The sequence below is a fragment of the Chiloscyllium plagiosum genome, chromosome 30, assembly GCF_004010195.1.
Source record: "Chiloscyllium plagiosum isolate BGI_BamShark_2017 chromosome 30, ASM401019v2, whole genome shotgun sequence".
NCBI lineage: Eukaryota > Metazoa > Chordata > Chondrichthyes > Orectolobiformes > Hemiscylliidae > Chiloscyllium > Chiloscyllium plagiosum.
The window spans coordinates 4,566,274-4,592,971 of NC_057739.1; the positions used below are offsets into that span (position 1 = coordinate 4,566,274).

A 26,698-nucleotide genomic window follows, 5' to 3' on the forward strand; every position below is an offset into this window, starting at 1 on the left:
TTACACATATAAGTTTGTGGGGTGAATTTGTACTTGCAGAATTACGTTTTACTTTGCTCAAAAACTGCATGAATCCATGTAAGATTCTATAAATCCCTTTTTTAGATTAGAATCAGTGTGCCCATTGTGGCACAGACAGTCTCACACAGGGCAGGTCACATCTTCAATGCATTATCTGGCCCGACATGACACCAATTGTTAAAGTTCACTTGAGAATGTAACTTTAAAAATGTTTTGCGATTTACACATGAAAGAACTGAACATGGTCATTCTAAAAGATGAGAGACTTAACAAACAATCCAGGTCTTTTTCAATATATAATTTCAGTTACATCACACTGTAAACTTCTGCTATAAATTCTGTGTCTTACAATCTTATTCTCCACAACCACCTGATGAAGGAGCTGCGCTCTGAAAGCTAGTGCTTCCAATTAAACTTGTTGGACTATAACCTGGTGTTGTGAGAGTTTTAACAGTAAAATAATGAGAAAGCTAAGTGCAGCAGTCACTCTCCCCATTTCTAACTAGCTATCTTTTGTAATCCTGTATACTGAATTCAGCAAGGTACCTGATGGATAAAGCATGACTCTCATATCCAGAGTATCGGTCCCGGGCTTCCTGTTCACTCTTCTCCAGGATTGCGAGCAGCTCAAGGTAGTATCGAATGGCTTCTTCCGGGCAGCCAGCTGTCATATGCGCTTCAGCAAGACCTGCACAGCACTGTAACATAAATCCAGATAACAACTTACATATGGCATAGCAGACAGTGAAGAAGTTTTTCTAAGGTTACAAAGAGATCTTGACCAAATGGGTTAGCACTGCTGCCTCACAGCACGAGGGTCCCAGGTTCGATTCCAGCCTCGGGAAACTGTGTGGAGTTTGTACATTCTCCCCATGTCTGCGTGAGTTTCCTCCGGATGCTCCGGTTTCCTCCCACAGTCCAAAGATGTGCAGGTCAGGTGAATTGGCCATGCTAAATTGCCCGTAGTGTTAGGTGCATTAGTCAGAGGGCAATGGGTCTGGGTAGGTTACTCCTCGGAGGGTCGGTGTGGACTGGTTGGGCCGAAGGGCCTGTTTCTGCACTGTAGGGAATCTAATCTAACCTAAATGGGCCAGTGGGCTGAAAAATCACAAGTGAAGTTGAATCTGGATAAATGCGAGGTATTGCATTTTGGTACAACAAACGTTATACAATTAATGAAAGAGCCTTGGGTAGCAGAACATAGAACTGTACAGCACAGTACAGGCCCTTCAGCCCTCGATGTTGTGCCAATCTTTTATCCTCTAAGATCAGGAGAAAGTGAGGACTACAGATGCTGGAGCTCAGAGTCAAGGGTGTAGTGCTGGAAAAGCACAACAGGTCAGGCAGCATCTGAGGAGCAGAAGAATCAATTTTTCAGGCATAAGCCTTTCATCGGGAATGGTTAATGCCCGAAACGTCGGTTCTCCTGCTCCTCAGCTGCTGCCTGACCTGCTGTGCTTTGCCAGCACCACACTCTCAACATCCTCTAAGATCAGACTAACCTATATACCCTTCATTGTACTAACTCCCATGTGCCTATCCAAGAATGTTCCTTATGTCTCTGACTCTACTCCCACCGCTGGCAGTGCATTACACGCACCCACCACTCTCTGAGTAAAGAATCTACCTCTGACATAACCCCTAAACCTTCCTCCAATCACCTTAAAATATGCCCCCACATGATAGACATTTCCGCCCTAAGTCTCTGGCTATCCACTCTATCTAAGCCTCTCAAAATGTTGTAAACCTCTATAAAGTCACCTCTCATGCTTCTTCGCTTCAGTGGGAAAAGCCCTCGCTCCCTCAACCTTTCTTCATAAGACATGCCCTCCAGTCCAGGCAGCATCCTGATAAATCCCCTCTGCACCCTCTCTAAAGCTTCCACACCTTTTCTATAACGAGGTGACCAGAACTGAACACAATATTCCAAGTGTGGTCTAACAAAGGCTCTATAGAGCTGCAGCATAACCATGTGGCTCTTAAACTCAATCCCCCTGCTAATGAAAGCCAACACACCAAACGCCTTCTTGGGTGGCAGCTTTGAGGGATCTGTGGACGTGGACCTCAAGATCCCTCTGTTCTTCCACGCTGCCAAGAAGCCTGCGTTTAACCCTGTATTCTGTATTCAAATTTGACCTTCCAAAGTGAATCACTTCACACTTTTCCAGGTTGAACTCTTATCTGCCACTTATCAGCCCAGTTCTGCATCCTGTCAATGTCCCATTGCAACCTACAATAGCCCTCCACATTATCCACCACTCCACCAACCTTCAGGTCATCGGCAAACTAACTAACCGACCCTTCCACTTCCTCATCGAAGTCATTATAAAAATCACAAACAGCAGAGGTCCCAGAACAGATTCCTGCGGAACATCACTGGTCATCGAGCTCCAGGCTGAATACTTTTCATCAACTACTACCCTCTGTCTTCTACGAGTCAGCCAATTGTGTACACAGACAGACAGGTTTCCCTGTATCCTATGCCTCCTTACTTTCTGAATGAGCCTACCATGGAGAATCGTATGACACCTTGCTAAAATCCATGTATAACACATCCACTGCTCTGCCTTCATCAATGTGTTTTGTCACATCCTCAAAGAATTCAATAAGGTTTGTGAGGCATGCCCTGACCCTCACAAAGCCTTGCTGACTATCTCTAATCAAACTATGGTTTTCCAAGTAATCATAAATCCTGTCTCTCAAAATCCTCTCCAATAGTTTGCCCATCACTGACGTAAGACTGAATGATCTGTAATTCCCAGGATTATCCCTATTTCCTTTCTTGAACAAGGGAATAACATTTGCCACTCTCCAATCATCTGGTACTACTCCAGTGGACAGAGAGGACGCAAAGGTCATCGCCAAAGGCTCAGCAATCTCTTCCCTTGCTTCCTGTAGTAACCTAGGGTAGTGTTGTAGAACAGAGAGACCGAGATGTGCAGGTACATAATTCTTTGAATTTTGCATCACATATAGATATGGTGGATAAAAGGTAGTTTGGCAAACGTGCCTTCATTGCTCAGTCCTTTGAGTATAGGAGTTGGAAAATCATGTTGCAGTTGTACAGGACTGGTCACCTAGATTTTGGAAGGATATTATCAAGCAGAAGGGTCAGAAGAGATTAACCATGATATGGAAGGGTTGAGTTATAAAGAAAGGCTGGATAGGCTGAGACCTTTTTCACTGAGCATAGGAGCCTGAAAGGAGACCTGATAGAAGCTTATAAAATAATGAGAGGTATAGGCAATCTTTTCCCTCGGGTGGGGTATTTCAAGACCAGCAGACACATTTTTTAGGTGAGAGAGGAGAGAGATTTTAAAATGACAAGAGAGGCTTTATTTTTCACACAGAGATGATTCACATGTGGAATAAGCTTTCCGAGGAAGTGGTGGATGTGGGCACAACGTGTCATGGTAGTATCCATGTTGACACTCTGACACGTCTTGCAGTGGTTGACAGGACAGGGTTGTACAGTATTGTGGTTGATGTTCCCCTGAAAGCTGGACAGTTTGCTGCGAACGATGGCCTGTTTCAGGTTCGGTGGTTGTTTAAAGGCGAGAAGTCGAGGTGTAGGGAAGGTCTTGGCGAAGTGCTCATCCTCTTCGATAATGTGTTGCAGGCTGCGAAGAACATGGCGTAGTTTCGCAGTTCCTGGGAAGTATGGTCACGGTTGCATCCCATGTCTACCTCCTGAGGAGGTCATTACAGTTTCTTGTTGTGGCACGTCGAAACTGTTGGTCGATGAGTTGAGCATCGTACCCTGTTCTTATGAGGGCATCCTTCAGCACCTTCAGGTGTCCGCTGCGTTCCTCCTCATCTGAACAGATCCTGTGGATGCGTGGAGCTTGTCCATAAGGGATGGCTGTTTTTATATGCTTCGGGTGGAAGCTGGAGAAGTGCAGCATCCTCCCTTCGTTGTCCAATACTTTTTGGGAGCAGAGAAACTACGCAATGTCCTTCGCAGCCTGCAACACCTTATCGATGAGGATGAGCACCTCGCCAAGACCTTCCTCACACCACCATTTCTCGCCTTAAACAGACCATTGCCCAGTCTTCAGGACAACATCAACCACAAGACCTTGTCATGGCAACCACTGCCAGACATGTCAGAGTGTCGACACAGATACCACCATAACACGTGTACATGGCAGGTACTCATGTTACTCTGCCAATGTTGTCTACAGGCAAGGATGCCAGAGGCATGGTACATTGGCGAGACCAAGCAGACAGTACAACACCGGATGAATGGACACTGCGCACCAATTACCAGAAGCGATGTTCCCTCCATTGGAGAACACTTCAGCGGTCAGGGACATTCGGCCTCAGGTCCTCCAAGGCAGACTCCGGGATACACAACAAATATAGTGGCCGAGAGAGGCTGATAGCCAAGTTCGATACCCATAAGGATGGTCTTAACCGGGAGCTTGGGTTCATGCCACACTACAGGTGACTGCACAACACCGCAAGGATCCATTTTGGGCCACTGTTGTTTGTCATTTTTATAAATGACCTGGATGAAGGTATAGAAGGATGGGTTAGTAAATTTGCGGATGGCCCTAAGGTCAGTGGTGTTGTGGACAGTGCTGAAGGATGTTGCAGGTTACAGAGGAACATAGATAAGCTGGGCTGAGAAGTGGCAAATGGAGTTTAATGTGAAAAAGTGTGAGGTGATTCACTTTGGAAGGAGCAACAGGAATAAAGAGTACTGGGCTAATGGTAAGATCCTTGGTCATATAGATAAGCAGAGGGCTCTCAGTGTCCATGTACATAGATCCCTGAAAGTTGCCACCCAGGTTGATAGGGTTGTTACGAAGGTATACGGTGAGTTAGCTTTTATTGATAGAGGGATTGAGTTTCGGAACTGCGAGATCATGCTGCAGCTGTACAAAACTCTGGTGCAACCGCACTTAGAGTAATGCACTTGGAGTAATGGTCAACGCATTATAGGAAGGATGTGAAAACTTTGGAGAGGGTTCAGAGGAGATTTACTGGGATGTTGCCTGGTATGGAGGGACGGTCTTATGAGGAAAGGTTGAGGTATTTGAGACTGTTTTCGTTAGAGAGAAGGAGGTTGAGAGGCGACTTAATTGAGACATACAAGATAATCAGAGGGTTAGATCGGGTGGACAGTGAGAGCCTTTTTCCTCGGATGGTGATGGCTAGCACGAGGAGACATAGCTTTAAAGTGAGGGGTGATAGATATAGGACAGATGTCAAAGGTAGTTTCTCTGCTCAGTAGTAGGGGCATGGAATGCACTGCCTACAACAGTAGTAGACTTGCCAACTTTAAGGGCATTTAAATGGTCACTGGATAAACAAATGGATAAAAATGGAATAGTGTAGAATAGATGGGCTTCAGATTGTTTCATCAGGTTGCCGCAATATCGATGATCAAAGGGCCTTTACTGCACTGTAATATGTTCTATGTACATTATACACTCTCACACACACTCTCACATACTCACACAGACTCTCTCTCATACACTCGCACTCTCTCAGGCACACACATACACCACCAACACTCTCACCGATGCACACACCGTCTCACAGGCTTGTACTCCGTCACACTCATGCTCACACTCTATCAAGCACACACACAAACGCATACTCTCACACGCAATCAGTCCATGTGACATTTTATAAGTTCCTACTTTTGAAATAGAACCAGTCTGTCTCAAGGTCAGGATCCAGTCAGATTCTAACCTCACACCTTTAATGCACTGTCTGAGCTGAGGTGACACTTTTATTATATAACCTTAAGTTATTTCGAGAATGTGACTTGAAAGAAATTCTAGGATTTACATATTAATGAACTGAAAACTGCAACCCATTCTAAAAGATGAAAGACTTAACAGCAATCTAGGTTTGTTGAATATATCATATCAATTGCACGACACTGTGATCTTTTGCTATAAATTCTGCGATTTTGGATCCTGCCCCACAGCTACCTGACGAAGGAGCAGCACTCCGAAAGCTTGTACTTCCAAATAAATCTGTTGGACCATAACCTGGTGTTGTGTGATTTTTAAAACTGGGTTAGTTTAATCTGGTTAGATTGAGCGAGATGTGATTTTCAATAGGTGTAAACATAGTAATCACCTATATAGATGACAAAGAAGATTTATCCTAATTAGCAACAGCTAATCCTCCAGTTCTGAACATAGTTGCAATTGCGAAATCGACCTGCATTGACAATGAGGTCCCTGGCTGCAAGAGTAGGCGATTTAGAAATACGGAATGCTACTGATGCCCATAGAACTGCACCCCATCATGAGTTAAGAGAGAAAAGCAGAAAATCTGGCAACACTTGTGGACAGAGAAACAGGATTCATGTTTCAGGTCTGTAACCTTCTAGCAGAACTTAGCAGTTTGTACCTTGATTTGCTCTTGAGTGCTGCTCAGCTTGACTGCCAACTTCAGACAGTTTTCATAGGCTGTTTTGGCCATGTCCTTTTGGTTTGTTGCTGAATAACAATTCGCATGGATCAGGTGGAACTGCATGCGGACTGAATCACTCATTATTGACTGACAAAGCTGTACAGCTGAGCTGACCAGCTGAATGCAGAGCTCATGTAGTGCAGCATCACAGAGCAGGTACCCAATCTTCAGAAGCAGCTCGTCGAGACCTAAACAGCAGTCAAACAGATATTTCAAGAACGGCAAAAACTACCATGACTTACAATTTACTTAGCTTTCCAAAGCAGAGTCCCTCGATCAGTCCCCGTGTGCCTTTGGAAGCTGGCAATCATACGCGGCCCAGACAGATCACTTGTCATGCTCCCCATGTGGCAACAGGCCCACCATAAGCTGGCTTCATCCTGGCAATAGCAGGATGAGGCCACGAACAAGTAGTTAATTATCCAGCCCAGGATTGATCAGTAATGTAAAAACAGAAAAATAGGAAGAAGAAGCAGAAGTAGCTCCGTCAGCTCCTTGAGCCTGCCCCACCATTCACCTCGGTCACTCATGATCTTCCACCCAACAGAACTTTCTCATACTATTCCTATATCCAGTGACACACTTTATATCATAAATCTATTGACCATATCCGATTAAATGCCCCAAAGCCTCAAATCTTCCACAAGACTGGGCAGACAATTCTCCCTGCTGGGTGAGATACAGGAAAGCCTGACTGAGAGAGAGATGGGAGGTATACCTCACTAAAACAAGTGTGTTTTAGTGAGGATTAAAATTCAAGGAAATAGTTTTATTAGGAAGAAAGCTTTCATTCAAGATTATGAAGTTTTCAGAAAAAAGCCTTTAATAATATTGGTTAAATCGTCAACTGTAGAGAGTCTCAAGAGTCATGTGTTGGGGTATGGGCTGTGATGAGGTCAGGGGGTCGGAATTCAGGTTGTGATGGGGTCAGGGGGTTGGGGAAGGGGTCAGAGGGCTGGGGGATGGGCTGTGATGGGGTCAGGCGATTGGCTGTGATGGTTGCAATGAATTCTTTGTCTTGTCAGTTTGTTTACTTATGTTATCATGCAAAGGAATATGGAGACAAAATCTGGATATGCTCCTTGTTGCTCAAGGTGTGCATCCATCCATCCACAGTGACAAACACCAGCACCAGATAAATAGCTGCCAGGCCGTGATGGAGAGTCACATGTTATCGAACTACAACATGGGAAGATGGCAACATCAGAAGTGATGACTCCTAGCAGGAAACCACGTGAAAATGAGGAATTCCATCCCACGAGTTGGCTCCATTTTGCCTGTTCTAAAGTGCCATCAGACTGAACTCACTGCATTTCATTTTACAAACAATAAAAGTTAACTTACTCGTATCATGGACTGGAACACTGACAAATGGCAGTATCGAAAGCAGGCCTCAGCTACTCTTCCTAGCATTGCTGGTTTCATGTCAGTGCAGTGTTAGACACCGGACAAAGAGTGAACTGTATCTATAGTCCTGTCTATTGGACAGAATGATTTGGATTATAATATTAAGCGAGGGCTCTGTACCTTTCTCATCACAGCACTTGTCGTGTGTTTCAATCTTACACAGCTTCTTGGTGGCTTTGTAAAGGTCTATCACAATCTCATTCCGATGCATTGAATCAAGCTCCAAACAGCGAAGTAGAGACTGGAAAGCCTTTTGGAGATGGCCAAGGTATCTGTTAGCCAGGAACAGCAAATAATGATTCTGCAATGGAGGATGAGAAAGAAGTTATCAGCACAGTAACAGACAAGGATTCAGAGAGTTGTATTGAGTGAGTAATCAGCTATGGCCTTCCGTTCAAATGGATTTAAATATCAGAAAGGAAGAGGCAAATATTCTCTCACTCCTTGTCCAAGCATTAGACAACCAAACCTGTACCTGATTAACCAGGCTGTCTTGTCATTGATTACATTCAAGGTTAAGGCGAATAATGCTTTGAAATCTAAGGAAATTAGAAATACAGGGATCAGCACAAATAAGGATGCAGTTACCATTGTGACTATCCGCTTTGTTGTAGTGTTCTTTCAGACCCTTGGTCTGAGGGTTGTAGACAGCAGGTTCAATGACAGTCGGAAAGAACCCCTACAGTATGGAAACAGGCCCTTCAGCCCAACAAGTCCACACCAAACCTCCCAAAAATAACATACACTTACCTCTGACTAATGCACATAACCTACACATCTCTGAACACTATAGGCAATTTAGCATGGCCAATCCATCTAACCTACACATCTCTGAACACTATAGGCAATTTAGCATGGCCAATCCACCTAACCTACACATCTCTGAACACTATAGGCAATTTAGCATGGGGAGAATGTGCAAATTCCACACAGACAGTCGCCCGAGGCTAGAATCGAACCCAGATCCCTGATATTGTGAGGCATCAGTGCTAACCACTGAACCACCATGCTGCTCTTGTTAGAGATTAACATGCAACTGCTTAACTGTAACCTCAACAGTGTGTGAAGGTTTCTATCAGCTTCTGCTGCTAACTTACACCTGTTGTCTGTGCCAATGCAAGTACTGCAGTTTCTAAAAAATTAATGCTTTCCTTGTTGTTGAGAGTTTAATTTAACACAGTGGTGATGATTATTGAGGATATTGATGAATTCTTCTAATTCTGCTTCTGCTAAAGTGCAAATTCCCCACATGACAATACAAATCCAAAAGGTATGAGACTGTTTTACCTAATAGAGGAATTAGTAAGAGGTGATAGAGAACCCTTCAAAACCAAAAAAAAAAAGACCATGAAAATAAAAATAAAGCCTTTAAGAAAATCTTAAGAGAAGGCTTCAAAACAGAAAATGGATTCCCTCACCAACTATATTGGGAGAGTCGGGGGTACAGGGAGGCAGTTGGGAGAGGTGGTATCGCCATGTAATGCTAAATCAACAGACAGCTACCAGTGCCATCTAATACAACTACAAGGTATACTTCTTCCAAGCATTTACCATAGACTGGCACAGAGCTGGCCAGCTGCAGCCTCAGGTCTACTGGTGAGTTTCCTTTCTTTGTACTTTGGTTGTCACTAGCTAACCCATTGTGCCTTTGGTGTTAACGGAAGCTGCCAAGGAGTTGAAATGCCTTGCAGAGCCCCTTTTCTCTGTAATACTCACTTTAATTTTCTTCATTCCCTAAATTTCGTAGACACTGACATTTGAACCCAGATTTGTACCACATTTTATGAATAATGAAGTAAAGGGCTAGTCCAGGAAGATTGAGTGCTGTTAATACAATACAAGAGGCTGCCACAACTTCATCCACTATGTATGACTAACACAGTCGGCGGCTGGAACTCTAACATCATGACTATTTGTTTGGTGATGGTAAAGGAACATGGTGTTTACAGGAAAAATGGTGCTATGTCGACCCAATGGCAGTTGTAAACTAGGTCATGGGCAGGTAGCTGGAACCAGAATTCCTGAGGAATGACCAGGAGTTTTAATTTGCACAGACACAGAATGAGCTTTCATAGAGCTCTTTCCCCATAACGTTTCAACTAGTAAAGTGTATTTTCTCAACATGCGTTTCCAAGAAACCTGACCTGTGGAGCCTCTGGCCGGATCTGTATCAGGAATTCTCCGTCCAACCTTGCAGCCTCATATTGTTTCATCTGAATGAATGCCAAGGCACGGCATGACAGTAACTGGCAATCCTTGGCATCCAGCATTAGCCCCTGGGTGTAATATTGCACAGCCTCCTCATAGTTCTCTTTTCTTAATGCTTCATCTCCTTGTGCCTGCAGACATGCAACCTGTAACAAACACACTGTTAGCAGCAGGCATTCAGCCAGCAGCCTTCCCACAATTACTGTTTACCAGTCACCTTCAGCTCTTACTGAAGGGCAGTGGTATACCAGACTGGACCAGTTACAGTTTTATACAGAAGTAAACTCAGTGCATTAAGAGAAACAGCTTTATATTTCATTAAACAACATTCTGCTGTTAAACTCATATTATACATATCTAATATGACACCACTCTCAAAACACCAAAAGGCCAATTATCAGAACACAACACCCCAAAATACACACACAGTAAAACTCAAGTCTGATTTGGCACTGGCCAGGGTATATTGTGTGTAGCCTGGAAGAACACTCATTCTTAAACATCTATTTTTGTGGGGCCAACAAGCTCCCACATGACAGTCCTTTAAGAATAGCTGGTAGATCCTTAAAAAAAGAGTTGGCAGGCTGTATGTAGTGCAACATGGATCAATGCTGGATCCCCAATTACTTACAAGCTATATCAGTGATTTGGATGATGGACCATGTAGCTAAATTTACTAATGAAAGAAAATAAATTGGATAACACGTTGTCCAGAGGAGTTAGAGAGCCTGCAAAAGGATATAGACAAGTTTAATGAGTGGACACAAATTTAGCAGAAGGAGTGTCACCTCAGTAAATGTGAACTTGTCCATTTTGGCAGGAAAACTAGAAAAGCACTTCCCTGTTTAAAAGGCATCTGAGACGATATCTGAAATATTGTGTACAGTCGTGGTTTCCTAACCTGAAAAAGTTATAATTACATTAGAAGCAAGTTGGAGAAGTTTCAATTCAATTCACTCTGAGGATGTTTATCTTATTAGAAAAGTTGAACAGGTTTGGCTTATTTATATTGGAGTTTAGAAGAATAGATAATGATCTAATTTAAAATAATTGGATCTTGAGTGGACCAAATAGGGTGGAGACCAGGATGAAAATTCCTCTTGTGGGGCAGATGAAAGCTAGGGATCTTAGTTAAAATCAAAACAGAGTTGAGGGGGACAAAGGTCAGTCTCTCCAAAGGTCATGACAATGTGAATTCTCTTCCTCAGAAAATAGTCTGGGCCCTTAAACACATCCAAGGCTGATTTCGAGTTTTGCTTGTCAAGGGGGTCGAGGGTTATGGAGGCAGACAGGTAAGTAGAGCTGAAAAAAAAAACCAGATCAGTCATTTTCTTATTGAATGATGGAGCAGAGTTGGAGAGTCAAATAGCCTACCCCTGCTGCTATGTCCCTTCGCAAGAAGTAGCCACACTGTCATCCACATTGAATGTGCCTCTTTATACCAGCTTCCAAATTCTTCCTGGTGCCATGCCCTAGTGAGCATTTTCTTTACTTATTCATCCACAGAATGAGGGTATCACTGGCTAAGCCAACATTTAGTGCCCATCCCTAATTTGCCAAAGGGCAATTAAGAGTCAACGACATATCTGGAGTTACATGTAAGCCAGACCAGGTAAGGTTGGCAGTTTCTTTCCCTAAAGAATATTAGTGAACCAGGTATTTTTGAAAATTGATTCATGGCTATCATTAGATAATGAATTTAGTTTTTTATAATTGAATTCAAATTTCACCATCTACACGTGGCAGCATTTGAATCCAGGTGTCCAGAACATTTCCCATCTAGATTAACCACCCAGCGATAACCGCATTAGGCCATCACCTTCAAATATAAGAAGATGGAGCAAATTACATGGTTCAGGAAACGGAGCAGGAGTGAGAGTTTTTTTTTAATTGTTCACGGGACATGATGGTTGCTGGCTAGGCCAGTATTTACTACCCATTCAAGTTTCCCTGGAGAAGCTGATGGGGAGTAGCTTTTTTGAATATAAAGTCTATGGGATATAGGTATGCCCACAATGCTGTTAACATTTTCAGGCAGCGACATTGATATATTTCCAAGTCAGAATGGTGTGAGGATTTAAGGAAATCTTGCAGGTAGTGGTACTACCGTGCATCTGCTGCTCCTAACCTTCTTTATGGCAGTGGTCATGGTTTTGGAAAGTGCTGTTGAAGGAACTTGGCGAGTTTCTGCAGTGCATCTTGTAGCTGGCACACACTGCTGCCACTGGGTATTGGATGGGGTGCCAATCATATGGGCTGCTTTGTCTTGGATGGTGTTAAGCCTGTTCAGTGTTGTTGATGATGCACGTTTCTAGATAAGTGAGGGGTATTCCATCAGAATCCCAATTTAAACCTTATACATGATGGGCAGACCTTAGGGAGTCAGGAGGTGATTTACTTGCTACAGGATTCCTTGCTCTTGTAGCCACAGTATTTATATGGCTAGTCCATTTCAGTTTCTAGTCAATAGTGTTCTGAAGTTGAAGGCATGTACTGTACCTTTAAGAGAGAGTGAATGCTGTTTTGCACTGAGAGTTTACAAGCACCTGTGATATGATTAGCTAGCTGCCTCAGAGTATACTGGAAAATTGAAAATATGTAAGATTTGGCTGTGAAATAGATACCTGAGTTGGATGCTGTTTTGACAACAATTCAATTTAACCAATATTTTAAATTACACCCCAAGACACTAAAACCCAATCGCGTTTGAATTTACTGTTTTTGCCAACCTCGAACCAATGAGACGATCCAATCTTTTGGGTATAAAAACCGCAGGCATTTTAAAAGTCAGAGAGATCAACTTTCATCGACAGAGTAACTTCCATAGAAAGAATAACTGCCATCAAGAAAGACTGCCATTCAAAAATACTCCCTAGCAAAGATCCTTTTCTCATATGAAACATTTCACAGTAAAAAGACAGAAGGCTACCCAGGGAGATCTTCAGACAAAAGACAGACAGACACCGACGATGACAGCCACTGTATGGTTTTGAAATTAAGTTGAGGTAATAGCCCTTCACTCCCCCAGAACATCTTGACACCAAGAACAGCTACATAAGAATCCTACTCATTGACAGTTCAGCCTTCAACACTATTATCCCCTCGAGACTGATTACTAAACTTAGTGATTGCGGGCTAAGCCCCACTCTCTGCAACTGGATCCTCAGTTTCCTGACCCACAGGCCACAATCAGTGAAGATTGGGGACAATATTTCATTCTCACTTTACTCACTGTATACCCATGACTGCGTTGCCAAATACCAGACTTATTACAAGTTCGCTGATGACACCATGATAGTCGGTCGAATCTCAAATAGCGACGAAACAGACCACAGATGGGAGGTGGAAGACCTGGAAAAATGGTGCACTGAGAACAACCTAGCTCTCAATGCCGGCAAAACCAAGGAACTCATTATTGACTTTTGGAGGGATGTTACTCATGTCCCCCTACACGTTAACAGCACAGAGGTGGAACGAGTGGAGAGTGTCAAGCTCCTGGGAGTGGTCATCCACAACAAGTTTTCTTGGACTCTTCATGTGGACGCACTGGTTACAAAGGCCCAACAACGTCTCTTCTTCCTCAGGCAGCTGAGGACATTTGCCATAACGGTGAACGCCTTTGCCAACTTTTCTAGGGACGCCATCGAGAGCATTCTGTCTGGATGTATCACTACCTGATGTGGCAACTGTACCATTCAAGATCGGAGGCGGTTACAGAGACTGGGGAACTCGGCCCAGACAATCATAAAGGCCAGCTTCCCAACTATAGAATCCATCTACCAGGCCCACTGTCTAGGAAAGGCCGCCAGCATTCTCAAAGATCCATCCCACCCTGGCAATGTTTTTGTACAAACTACCGTTGGGGAGAAGGTACAGAAGCCTGAACACATGCACCAGCTGGTTTCGTAACAGTTTCTACCCTGCTCCTGTTAGAATACTGAATAGACTCACAAACTCTTAACATTCGCCTGTACCTGTGTTTTTGTTATTTGCCACTATTTACCTATTATTTACTATCTATGCTATTTAACTCTGTGATCTGCCTGTATTGCTCGCAAGACAAAGCTTTTCACTGTGCCCTCGGTACATGTGACAATAAATTCAATTCAATTCAATAATTTTAATAAGGCTCTTTATTTTATTGGAACAGTATATTGTTCGACAGAAGCAGATAATATGCAGTTAGGAGAAAGGGGGCTTAGAGTTGTAAATAGTTGTTAAATGTTCACTTTTAGAGTTAAAGAATAAATTGATATTATTTTCTTTAAATAGTGGAATTTGGGAGCTCTCTGTCACTCATATTTTAACAGATTATGAGGCAAGGTGAGTTTTTTGAGTGTTTGGTTTAATTAACAGGAGGGTTCACCGCCGTAGTGTAACAATAGTAACTCCCAGGATGTTGATTGTAGAGGATATAATTAGGGTAATGCTATTGAACATCAAGGGGTGACAGATAGATTCTGAGTTTTGTTGGAGACAATCATTGCCTGACCGAAGTATAGCATAAATGTTATTTGACACTTATCAGCCCTGCAGGAAGGAGAAATGATGTAGAGGTGGTTCAGATACAGAGATGGAAATGTGTTGCTGGAAAAGCGCAGCAGGTCAGGCAGCATCTAGGGAACAGGAGAATCGACGTTTCTGAAGGAATTCCTGAAGAAGGGCTAATACCCGAAACGTCGATTCTCCTGTTCCCGAGATGCTGCCTGACCTGCTTTTCCAGCAACACATTTCCATCTCTGATCTCCAGCATCTGCAGACCTCACTTTCTCCTCAGTGGTTCAGATACAGTCAAGATATATTCCCTCAAAAGGGAAAGATATTATAATCCAGAGCTGCTGGATGAAAAAGGGGTCAGAAACGAAGATAAAAAGGAAAAGGGTGCTTACGTCAGGTAGAAAATGAGATCCAAATTGAATACAAAATGTTCTGAAAGGAACTGAAAAGGCTTAAGAGGGATTAGGAAAAATACTGACAGCTAACAAAGGAAAATACCAATCCCAAATAAATAAAAGGATGGTAAAATGAGGAGTAGGTTTAACTGGGAATCAAGTGAAAGCAGAAGCACATGGCTGAGATATTAAATGAATAGTATTCATCTGCCCTTACTGACAGAGGAGGAAATCAGTGACTAGATCACTTCACAATTGATAAGCAGGTGGTATTGGATAAGGTACTGGCAGTTAAAGTTCACAACTCACTTGGACAAGATGAGGTTCAACCAAGGCCATTGAAGGAAATGAGTAGAAATTTCCAAAGGGACTAGTGATAACCTTTCAGTCTTCTCTGGACATGGGGGTGATGCCAGAGGACTGGAAAATTGCAAATCGCACACCTTTGTTCAAAAATGGTTACAAGGAAACATCAGCAATTACAGATGAGTCAACTTAATTTAAATGGTGGAGATACTTCCAGAAGCAATCAATCATTCAGGATAGATTTAATGGTCACATGCACAATTGTAGATGAATTAGGAAAGCCAGAAAGAATTTGGTAAGAGAAAATTATGTCTAGCTATCTTGTTGGAGTTCTTTTGAGGAGATACCAGTGAAAGTTGATAGGGTTAATGCTATGGGTGTGTGTATATGGACTTCCAAAAGGTATTTGTGCAGTTTGTTTGTGGATGATAAAAACAATGTCTCCAAGTTTTGTAAGACTGCAGAACTTCAAAAGGACAAAGGCAATTGGTGGAATTGATGCATAAGTGGAAGATGAAGTTCACTGTAAGAAATATGGAGTGAAAACCTTTGGTTGAAAGAACATGGAAAGACAGTGAATGGAATCTTCTAGTGGTCTGAGCGATGTGAGCTAAGTAGGAGACTTAGAGCAGAATTGGATTAGATGTTTGAGAGGCACATCTCGCAGTTAGGAGCGTAGAGTCATAGAATCATACATCATGGAAACAGACCCTTTGGTCCAATCAGTCCATGCCAACTATAATCCCAAACTAAACTACTCCTACCTGTCTGCGCTTGGCTTATATTCTTCCAAACATTTCTTATTCACGCAATAAGTATAAAAAATCTAGAAGCAACTCCAGAAATAAGTCTGAATCTCAGGAACAACTGCAAGTTCCATGCCACTTGCAGTCCATCATAGACTGGACTAGATTTATCTGATCTTCCCACAGTTGGTTGCAAGTACAGCTGTCAATGGTAGAGCAGTTAAAATCAGAGATATGGGAAGAAGCAAGCATCTCATCGCACCTTTCATGATTTTGATGAACAGTGAAGTTTCTGACTACACAGCAGTGAGTTGCCAAATAAGGGGGATTACAGCAGCAGTCAAGATTGGAGTGGTGCTTGAAAAGCACAGAGGGTCAGGCAGCATCCGAGGAGCAGGAAAAATCGACGTTTCGGGCAAAAGCCCTTCTGAAACGTCAATTTTCCTGCTCCTCGGATGCTGCCTGACCACTCTAATCTAGACTCTAATCTGCAGCCCTCACCTCCGTCCCAGGTTGCCTCATTAGTACTCAGTTTCCTATTTTAGCAAGCATGCTGAGCAATGTCGACAATGAGAATTCTTGATGTGACAATTAGTGCAGATATCTGAAGACTCCAGCTCACCATTTGCTCCTAAGGGCCTCCCATGTTGTCAAGGCCAAGCCACATCTCAGGCTGATCCATAGGCAGCAGCCGCACAAAACCCCTGTCCATGGACATTGCCATCTAGCACCTGCCGCCCCCTCATGATCATCATGGCATCTCACTGATACACTTGCAGGCCACTCATGAAGTGCAAACATACATCACAGGTTGCATCAGCAACCACTACTGAGAAGCTGCTGCAGGGATAGGCAGGGATAGCTCACACATTGGCCCAGGCTTTATCTCAGAGCTGCTCTTTGGTCCTTGTATCGCTCACTCACTTAGCACCTACCTGCATGCTCCCAGCATATCCCACGTTGCCTTACTCGATCATGCTAGTCAGTGTTTGGCTCTGGCTGAAGTGCCAGTCTGCCAGCTATCGGGTACTACCATACCGATGAGATATTTTATACTGACAGACAGACAGATAAGCTTGTCAGTACAGGAGAGAGGAACATCTGCCTCCACAACACATTGAGTCGCCAATCTAACATCTACAGGATGTGCCAGGTGTCTGTGTGCCAAATACACTGTATGTTAATTCAACCAAATGGACATGTCAGCAACTGGGTGGGGGCTAGTTCTCAGTCAACAGGGGAGAGTGGGGGAGGTGATACCATCAGTCAGGGGCACGCTTAGTAAACTTGGCAATGGTCAGCCATCAGTTGTTGAAAAGTGTGGTACTGGAAAAGCGCAGCAGACCAGGCAGCATCCGAGCAGCAGGAGAATCGACGCTTCGGGCATAAGCTCTTCTTCAGCATCTGCAGTCCTCACTTTCTCCTAATGGTCAGCCATCAGTCTGAGGTGCTTACTGTTAGGGGATCAGTCCAGGTAGTGGACAACAGTCAGTCCATACGGCCAGCAGCAGCAGCAGCAGTCAGGAGATCACATACCATCAGTCAGGGAGCTGCAAAGGTATGGCCAGAGCCCAGACAGTCATGTCTAGAAGCTGTTTATTAAAGTCAGTCAGATGTCTGAGATGAATTCAGTCCAGGGGGGTATGTCCATTAATTGTTAAGGAGGGTGCAAGTGTGGCCTGTGGGGGAAGTTGGGAGAATCTTTGCCAAAAGGGGTAGGGAGTCAAAGCTGGGGAGGACAGCAAAAGAGAAGCATTTGTGGAGATGGGAATAAGTATGGTGACGGGACACAACCCAAGGTGCATGGGGGTGTGCAGAACATCATCAGAGGGTATGGTAGGCAATGGAGAGGGGAGTTAATGACAGTGACCATCACCGCGGCTTCCACAGGAAGTCCATAGAGGATAAGGTGGGCATAATTAAGGTGTAATGTCAGGGCTTGGGGGTGGGGTGAACGGTTGTAGGCTGAGTTCAAAGTGCAATCCAGGGAATCGGAGGCAAAAAGGGACATGGAGACTTGGGGGAGTGGGTGTAAATGGTGAGTGTGAGCTGCCTTCTTGAATCACTGCAATTCACGACAGACCCACACTACACTTCACTCGCAACGTGGGACACTCTGAGGGTATGAAAAGTAATGTACGGATCTTTCTTTGCCTATCATGACCCCCAGCTGGGAAATGAGTGTAAGGGCCTACACAATCATAAAACATAGGACCTGAATTAGCCCATTTTGTCCATCGCGTCTGCTCTGTAACTCAATCATGGCTGATACATTTCTCAACCCCATTTTCCTGCCTTCTCCCCATAACCTTTGAACTCCATACGAATCAAGAACATTTCTCTGTCTTAAAGCCAATCAGGGACTTGGCCTCCACAGACTTTTGTGGCCATGTGGACCTGCACCAGACTTGTTTATATCTGCTTTTGTGGTCAAATAGCCTGATGAGCTTCTCTGGAAATAAACTAATCCATAAGAAATGGCTTTTAACAGACTGCATTACTAAAGGTTGGGGAAGCACGGTGGCTCAGTGGTTAACACTGCTGCCTCACAGCGCTAGGGACCCCGGTTTGATTCCAGCCTCTGTGTGGAGTTTGCACATTCTCTTTGTGTGGGTTTTCTCTGGGTGCTCCGGTTTGTTCCCACAGTCTAGAAATGTGCAGGTCAGGTGAATTAGCCATTCTAAATTGCCCCTAGTGTTCAGGGATGTGTAGGTTAGGTGCATTAGTCAGGGGTAAATATAGAGTAGGGGAATGGGCCTGGGTCAGTGTGGACTTGTTGGGCCGAAGGGCTTGTTTCCAAATTGTAGGGATTCTTCAAGTCGAAAGACCTTTCCTACAGAGTGGGGACAAGTTACAATGGATTGAATTTGGCCACAGGATTGAGGCCAGATTTTGTCTCAAGCATCTGACACTTCTGGAACAGTTTAAACAAGTTGGTGAACAGTAGGAAATATGAAATCCCCTCATCATCAATTAATATCCTAACAATCTCCTGTAGGACATGGGATAGGGAGAATGCAATTCACAGAATCAGAATCACTACAGTGTAGAAAGAGGTCATTTGGCCTATCAAGTCCACACTGACCCTCCAAAGAGTGTCCTACCCCAGGCTCAGACCAACTCTCCACCCCAACGCTTTCCTTGTAACACTATTTTCTATTGCTAATCCATCTAGCCTGCAGATCCCTGGACACTATGGGCAATTAAACCTGACCAATCCACCTAACCTGCACATCATTGGACGGTGGGGGGAAGCCAGGGTATCTGGCCGAAACCTATGCAGACACTGGGAGAACATGCAACCTCCACACAGAGGGTGGAACTGAACCCAAGGTCCCTGGGGCTGTAAGGCAGCAGTGCTAACCACTGAGTTACTGTGCCATCCTTTGAATTTAGAATATTAATTTCTGTTAAAGAAATTCAGCCCAATGAATCAGAGACCACAAATGAGGATCATGGTGAAATTGACAAGCGGTTTATTTAAACGAAGCGATATCGCGGAAGAGAAATTTGACCAGGCTGACACAGAACTGATTTTCTGCACTGATGGCCAGAATGTGCCTCCCAGAATGGAAGGTGCAGGCATGCTTTATAGAGGTACAACACAAAGGTGATAATTATAAATTAGTTACAATACAATGGTGAAAATTACAAAGCAATTAAAGGAAGAGTAAATTGTTTGGAAGTTAGTTAAGCATCCAGCAGTAGAAATTCATTTGTAATTGACACAGGAGATTCCAGCCATCTCCGTGAGTGGGTGAGAATGTCTTCTGGAGGATTCTTCATTGTATTTCCCATCCACGTGAATATGTGTAAATGTCCCTTTTCCTGGCATCCAGGAGTGCCCATTGTGTTCCTCCTGCGAGTAAAGTCTTCCGGGGTCTCACGGTCTGCCTGTTTGTTTCCGCAGTATTGGTTTCAGTGGGAATCGAGCCTGCCCTTAGGGTATTGGGAGCGCAGTGCTAATCAAGGCTGGGAGCTTTACTGCGGAGGCTGTTTGGGAAGTGTACTCTCTGGTCTGGGAATAGCTTGGCCATGTCTAGTTTCTTTGTTAGCCTGTTTGGCCAAGACAGGGTGCGTTCTGTATGTGTGGGCGGGCTTGATTGCTGTGTTTTACGGGCCAGCTTCTGTGTTTTTTATGTGGCCATGCTGTGGATGAGCAGGCTGGCAGATCTTTATTCCACAATTTCAGTGAACCCAAACTCTTTGGTGCACATCAGTTTTAGGTTTGACACAGAGTTGAAGAAAGGTTCCTGTTTCACAGGAGGCTCCCAAGCACTGAGGATGTCACCTAGACAGGGTCGAAACGTCTGCAACACAAATTCCCAGCTCGGCGAACAGAACCACAACAACGAGCACCCGAGCTACAAATCTTCTCACAAACTTTGAGTTCCTGTTTTAAGGCTGAGAGTTATTGGGCCCTCCATGGTAGAACGTGCGCTTTACCTTCCTTTGGCCCAGCTGCTCTCCTTCGCAAAGACTGAACCTCTGTGGCATGACCCAATGTTGCTGCTTCCACCAGCAAGCTAATCTTGCCTCCTGTGGGCATTCAGTGCTATTAACTGAGCACCACAATTCCAGGATTGACACAGTTAAGGTACAGAGTTGGAATCTGGAATTCATCCCAGTGTCAGGTTCCTAACACTGCTGAAGGTCACTCTATGATGCCTCTATACTAATGTGCAGCCTTGCCAAATTTGACAGACAATAATACTGCATGTAACAGCATACCTTTGCTCATCCACAACAGTACTGGAGTCTTGCAAAATATTCTCAGCTGGGTATATCAAACAAGACACCCAGATTGCTGTGCATGAGCATGATAAAACCCACTGATTAAAAAGATAGAATCTATAATCGTTACCTTTTGAGAATCTGTCATTGCGTCTGTTGAGGTTGCTTCTGGATTGGACAGAGGATTTGTTGTTGAAATGCTCTGGTCAATATTAAAACTCATCTTCAGCTACAATCCTGTGGAATCAAACAACACATTTGATCATAGGGTCACTGAGGCAGCTTCATCAAGGGTCCCAACTCTTGGTCTTCTCAGTGTGTCACACCATATCACCACACAGAGTCTGGCAGAATTTACCTTCAGCCACAAAGATCAAGTGTATCAATGTGGTCTAAATACAAAACGGTTAGTGCACATTTCTGGGTTCACCTTGATTTGTGTTGGAATTATATGATGATTCATAGTGAGTCAGGAGTTATACATCTCATCAGCGATCACATGTGCACAGAAGTGACAAATAAAATTCAACCCAGAGCAGTAGCAGCTCGTATATTTGGAGAGAGGAGTAAGGCAAGAAAATATGCAATAAATTGGAGGAATTTGAGATTTGCAAATAGACAGGGTGGTGAAGACAGCATTTGGCATGCTTGTTTTCCTTAATCAGTGCATTGAGTATAAGAGTTGGGATGTCCTGTGCAGTTGCAACATGACATTAGTTAGGCCACCTTTGGAATATTGCATTCAATTCTGGACTCCATGCTATAGGAAAGATGTTATTAAACTTGACAGAGGTCAGAAAAGATTAACAAGGATGCTGCTGGGCATAGAGGATTTGAGCTACAGGGGGAGGCTGAATAGGCTGGGGCTACCTTCCCTGGAGTTTCAGAGGGTGAGGGGTGACCTTAAAAAGACTTATAAAATCATGAGAGGCATGGATAGAATGAATAGCCTAGGTCTTTTTTCTACGGTGGGGGAGTTCAAAACTCGAGGGCATAGGTTTAAGGTGAGAGGGGAAAGATTTAAAAGGGACCTGAGGGGCAACATTTTCATAAAGAAGCTGGTGAGTTGTATGGACTGAGCTGCCAGAGGTGGTGGGCGGAAACCAGGACAATTACAACATTTAAAAGGCATGTAGATGGGTACATGAATAAGAAGGGTTTACAGGGATATGCTGGCAAATGGAATTAGATTAGTTTAGGATATCTGGTGAGCACAGATGGGTTAGATCAAAGGGTCTGATTCCGTGCTCTACAACTCTATGACTCTATAGCTGGAGAGCTTCAGAGCAACTTTGGAGTCTTTCTTCCAAGATCTACAGCATCACCTGTAATATTCAAGGATCTGTCTTTGGATCCCTGACATTTATATCCACACAGTGCCCCTCAGTAACACCGTTGAAACACAGCATCAGTTTCCACATGTACACTGAGAACCGCATACTGCTAGACCTCACCAAGACTTCTTTCAGCCTCTCCAGTACCTCTTAATTGTCTCATGCTTGGACATGCTGAACTGGAAAAGCAGAGATTCCCTTTAAATGATGGGAAGAACAAAGCCACTGGCAATTGATCCTTGCTACAAACTCCATATTTTAGCCTCTGAATTTATCCCACTCCTTGGCAGCAGTCTGAAGCTGACCCAGACTTACCACAGACTTGGTGCTGCACTTGACCCCAAGGTGAGCTTTCAACCATACACCCATGCCATCATTAAAGTTATTGATTTTAACATTTGTAACGTTGCACGTCTTCAGCCTTGTATTGGCTCCTCTGCTGTTGAAATTGCAGCCATACCTTTGTTATCTCTCGACTTCACTATCCCTGGATGGTCTTCACATTCCAATGTCTGTAAATCTGACACCATTCAGAACTCTGCTGCCCACGTCTTGTTCACCCATCATTCCTTACACATGGCCTGCACTGTCTTGGCTAACCAATACCATGACTTTGAAATTACCATCCTTCTTTTTAAATCCCTCCAAGGCTTCGCTGCTTCACTACCCTCCGAAATCTCCTCCAGCTTCACTACCCTCCGAAATCTCCTCCAGCTTCACTACCCTCCGCTTCTCAATTCTGCACTTCTGCATTCATGTAGTGACCACATTGTTGTTGCATAGTCATAGTCCAAAGATCCTTGAAGGTAGCAGAAAAAGTAGATAAGGCGGTCAAGAAATCATGTGGAATACTTCCCCTGGGGTAGGAGAATACAAAATTAGAGGGCATAGGTTTAAGGTGAGAGGGGAAAGATTTAAAAAGGACCTGAGGGGCAACATTTTCAATCAGAGGATGATGCGTTTATGGACCGAGCTGCCAGAGGAGATGGGTTGAAGCGGGCACAATTACAACATTTAAAAGGCACCTGGATGGGTACTTGAATAGGAAGGATTTAGAGGGATACGGGCCAAATGCTGGCAAATGGAATTGCTGAGACACAGAATAAAAGAGTTGGGAGTTCTGCTAGAATTGAAAACCACTGGCTTAGTCACAGCTGGAGTAGTGCGTACAGTTATGGCTTGCAACATGTAGGCTGTGATTGTACAAGGAGAGTATAAAAGGTGCTTTATGAGGATACTGCCAGCAATGAAAGCTTTAGCTGAGAGGAGAAGCTGGAGGGTTTTGAGTCTGAAGGACTCAAAACTGTCTGTGTAGACACTGCCAAACCTGCTGAGTTTCTCCAGCATTTTCTGTTTCTATTTGGATAGGGTGGCGTTCTTTTCCTTGGGACACAGGAAGCTGAGATTTCATTCAAGGTGGTGGAATTGTGAGAGGCCAGGATAGAGTGAATAGGAAGAACCTGTTCCACACAACAAAATGTCAATAACCCAGGAGGCACAGTTTTAAAGTAAAGTAATCGGCAGAAAGATTGGAGGGCAGTTGAAGAGATTGGTTGGCTACCAGAAATTGGTGGGCATCAGGAACTCACTGCCTGAAAGGATAGTGAAAGCAAAAGTCCAACTGCATTTAAATAATATCACATACTCACAGGGCTACAGATCAAATGTGGGAAGTGTAATTAGGCCAGTACAAAAACAATGAGCCAAACAGTCTTCTTTGCTGTAGGTTTCAATGCTTTTATACATGAACTATTCCCCCTACAGGGTTGTGTAGTGGACATAGAGCATCTGTTTTGTCTCAAAGATATACACTGTTTTCTACATCGGATATGGACAATCCCATCGAGAGTGGAACTGAATTCTTTACGTACAAGCATAAAATATAGGAAATAAATAACATCTGTCAAAGGAAAAGGATGCCTCAATGGAGCATGGCACAGAACTGGAAACTACGTGATATCTGACTCTTATAGAACGATACAAGACAGAGAGAGCGGGGAAGCAACACGAAAGGATAGGAACAATTTGCAATCACAAGGAAATTGCAAACTGCTCCAATGTGATGTGGATATGCATTAAGATTATTACAATAAGTGATAAAAATATATTAGAAAAACCAAAAAAAGGACAAAACAAATTCAACATGTAAGGAAATTAACCGAAGCTCAAGGAAAGAAATGGGTGAGAAATTGAGGGAAGCAATTCCCATCCAAGGTTATTAAATTTGATATAGTTGATGGAGCCATGACAGAGATCAGAGTTAGAACTGAAAGATCATGGGGTCAAATCCCACTTACAGTTGGAACAAAGCAGAGATGTCCAGAAAAGTACAACACAGAGGTAGTTACATCACATTGAGCAAGTGAATACGATGTCAGAGAGAGGACAGTAAGCAATTTTGAAAGTGAGAGAAGTACGCAGATCAACAAGTATTAGAGTCATAGAGATGTACAGCACGGAAACGGACCCTTCGGTCCAACCCGTCCATGCTGACCAGATATCCCAACCCAATCTAGTCCCACCTGCCAGCACCCGGCCCATATCCCTCCAAACCCTTCCTATTCATATACCCATCCAAATTGCCTCTTAAATGTTGCAATTGTACCAGCCTCCACCACTTCCTCTGGCAGCTCATTCCATACGCGTACCACCCTCTGTGTGAAAAAGTTGCCCCTTAGGTCTCTTTTATATCTTTACCCCTCACCCTAAACCTATGCCCTCTAGTTCCGACTCCCCCACCCCAGGGAACAGACTTTACATTATAAATTGAAATCACTCAGAAGACCCAAATTCTCAAAAATGACACAAGAACACAAATAGCATAAATAAAACAGCATGAATAGCATCCGAAGATTCATCACATTGCCATATGTTTGCACATTTTTTCCTCACAGGATGTGCGGGTCACTGGAAAAGCCAACATTTATTGTCCATCATTAATTGCCCTTGAACAGAGAATGCCCTCACGAGGCCATTTTAATTAAGAATCAACTAAATGACAGTGAGTCTGGAGTAAGATGTCGGCCGGACTGAGCTGGATTAGATTAGTAGATTTCTTTCCTTAAAGGACATTAGTATCACTGAATAATAGTTTTGTGGTATAAATACTGAGAAACAGTTTTCAATTTCTGGTCATTTGCTTAAATAGGATCAAATGCCACAGTAGGATTTGAACCCACAACCACATGGCATTGTTACTATGCTACCACAGCCCCTCACATAGACAAGTACTACAATGCCACACAGGAAATGTTAGATATGCAGCAGAACAAGGAAATGAGAGGAGTGAATCAAGTTATCAGAAATGGAAATATTTCATTGCAAACTGGAGAGGGAGGAAGCTAAGAAAAATGGAGATATATTTATAAAAGGTTACCTCCATTAAATTCAATCACTTACATATACCATCACTTCTCAGACCGTATTGTCTTCTCTCATGTGTAAATTCTTCTGATTAAAATTCAAGTCCAGCTGAAAAAAAATAATATTTGTTGAAATTCAGTAAATTCAAAGTGATTCTAAATTGGTAACTGAATCAAATGTTTAGAGAAACACCATATTGCTCTCCTAACTATAAAATAGGGATCTTCTCTCACATTCACACAGGAGCCAAACGTTACTCAGCAAGCTATTATCAGTATTTCCCCAGGACACAGATATATCAGGTCATGTACTTGCTTGAACTTTCCAAATGCCCGAAGCACCACACAACAGAATGAGCCCAGCCATGCATTACCAATGGACCAAACCTAAACTCCATGGCCTACTGCAATCGAAAGACAAATCATTTGAAATTAATTTTTAAAGTACAAAGAGAACTTCAAGATTGAAAAAAAAACAAAGAACTAAACTTCAATTTTAAACCTATCCTTGAGATACGGAAGAGCGTCACGGATCAGTGACTGGGAAAATCAGTCGAAATCCATGAAATTTAGTTTTGATTCATGCCTAAAAAAGCATAAAAAATTCTATTTTTGTTTTAAGACAAGTGGTGGAGGAACCTTCAGTCCAACTCACCGACCAGATACCCTAACCTAATCTAGTCCCATTTGCCAGCACTTGGCCCATGTCCATCTAATCCCTTCCTATTCATATATCAGATGCCTTTTAAATGCTGTAATTGTACCAACCTCCACTGGCATGGTTACTCAGTGGTTAGTGTTGCTGCCTCAAAGCGCCAGGGACCCAGGTTCGATTCCAGCCTCAGGAGACTGACTATGTGGAGTTTGCACATTCTCCCTATGTCTGTGAGGGTTTCCTCGCACAATCCAAAGATGTGCAGGTCAGGTAGATTGGCCATGCGAAACTGCCCATAGTGTTCAGGGATTTGTAGGTTCAATGCATTAGTCAGGGGTAAATGTAGAGTAATAGGGTAGGGAAATGAGTCTGGGTGGGTTACTCTTCAGAGGGTCAGTGTTGGCTTGTTAGGCCGAAGGTGAAAAATGTGTTGCTGGAAAAGCGCACTAGGTCAGGTAGCATCCAAGGAGCAGGAGAATCAACGTTTCGGGCATAAGCCCTTCTTCAGGAATGAGGAGGATGTGCCAAGCAGGCTAAGATAAAAGGTAGGGAGGAGGGACTTGGGGGAGGGGGATTAGGAATACGATAGGTGGAA

General features: G+C 43.5%; 1 protein-coding gene across 1 annotated transcript in view; it reads right to left on the reverse strand.

The window, feature by feature from the left end:
- The window catches only part of LOC122564642 (tetratricopeptide repeat protein 28-like), an 85,785-nt gene extending 60,224 nt beyond the window's left edge, over positions 1 to 25,561 (reverse strand). The window contains exons 1-6 of the mRNA XM_043719733.1: positions 25,486 to 25,561; positions 20,883 to 20,989; positions 10,011 to 10,220; positions 7,987 to 8,167; positions 6,397 to 6,647; positions 568 to 719 (exon numbers count right to left, since the gene is read on the reverse strand). Coding sequence (XP_043575668.1) covers positions 568 to 719; positions 6,397 to 6,647; positions 7,987 to 8,167; positions 10,011 to 10,220; positions 20,883 to 20,975 — 887 coding nt within the window. The 5' untranslated portion in view covers positions 20,976 to 20,989; positions 25,486 to 25,561. The remainder of the gene's footprint in view (positions 1 to 567; positions 720 to 6,396; positions 6,648 to 7,986; positions 8,168 to 10,010; positions 10,221 to 20,882; positions 20,990 to 25,485) is intronic.
- Positions 25,562 to 26,698: the final 1,137 nt, after the last annotated feature.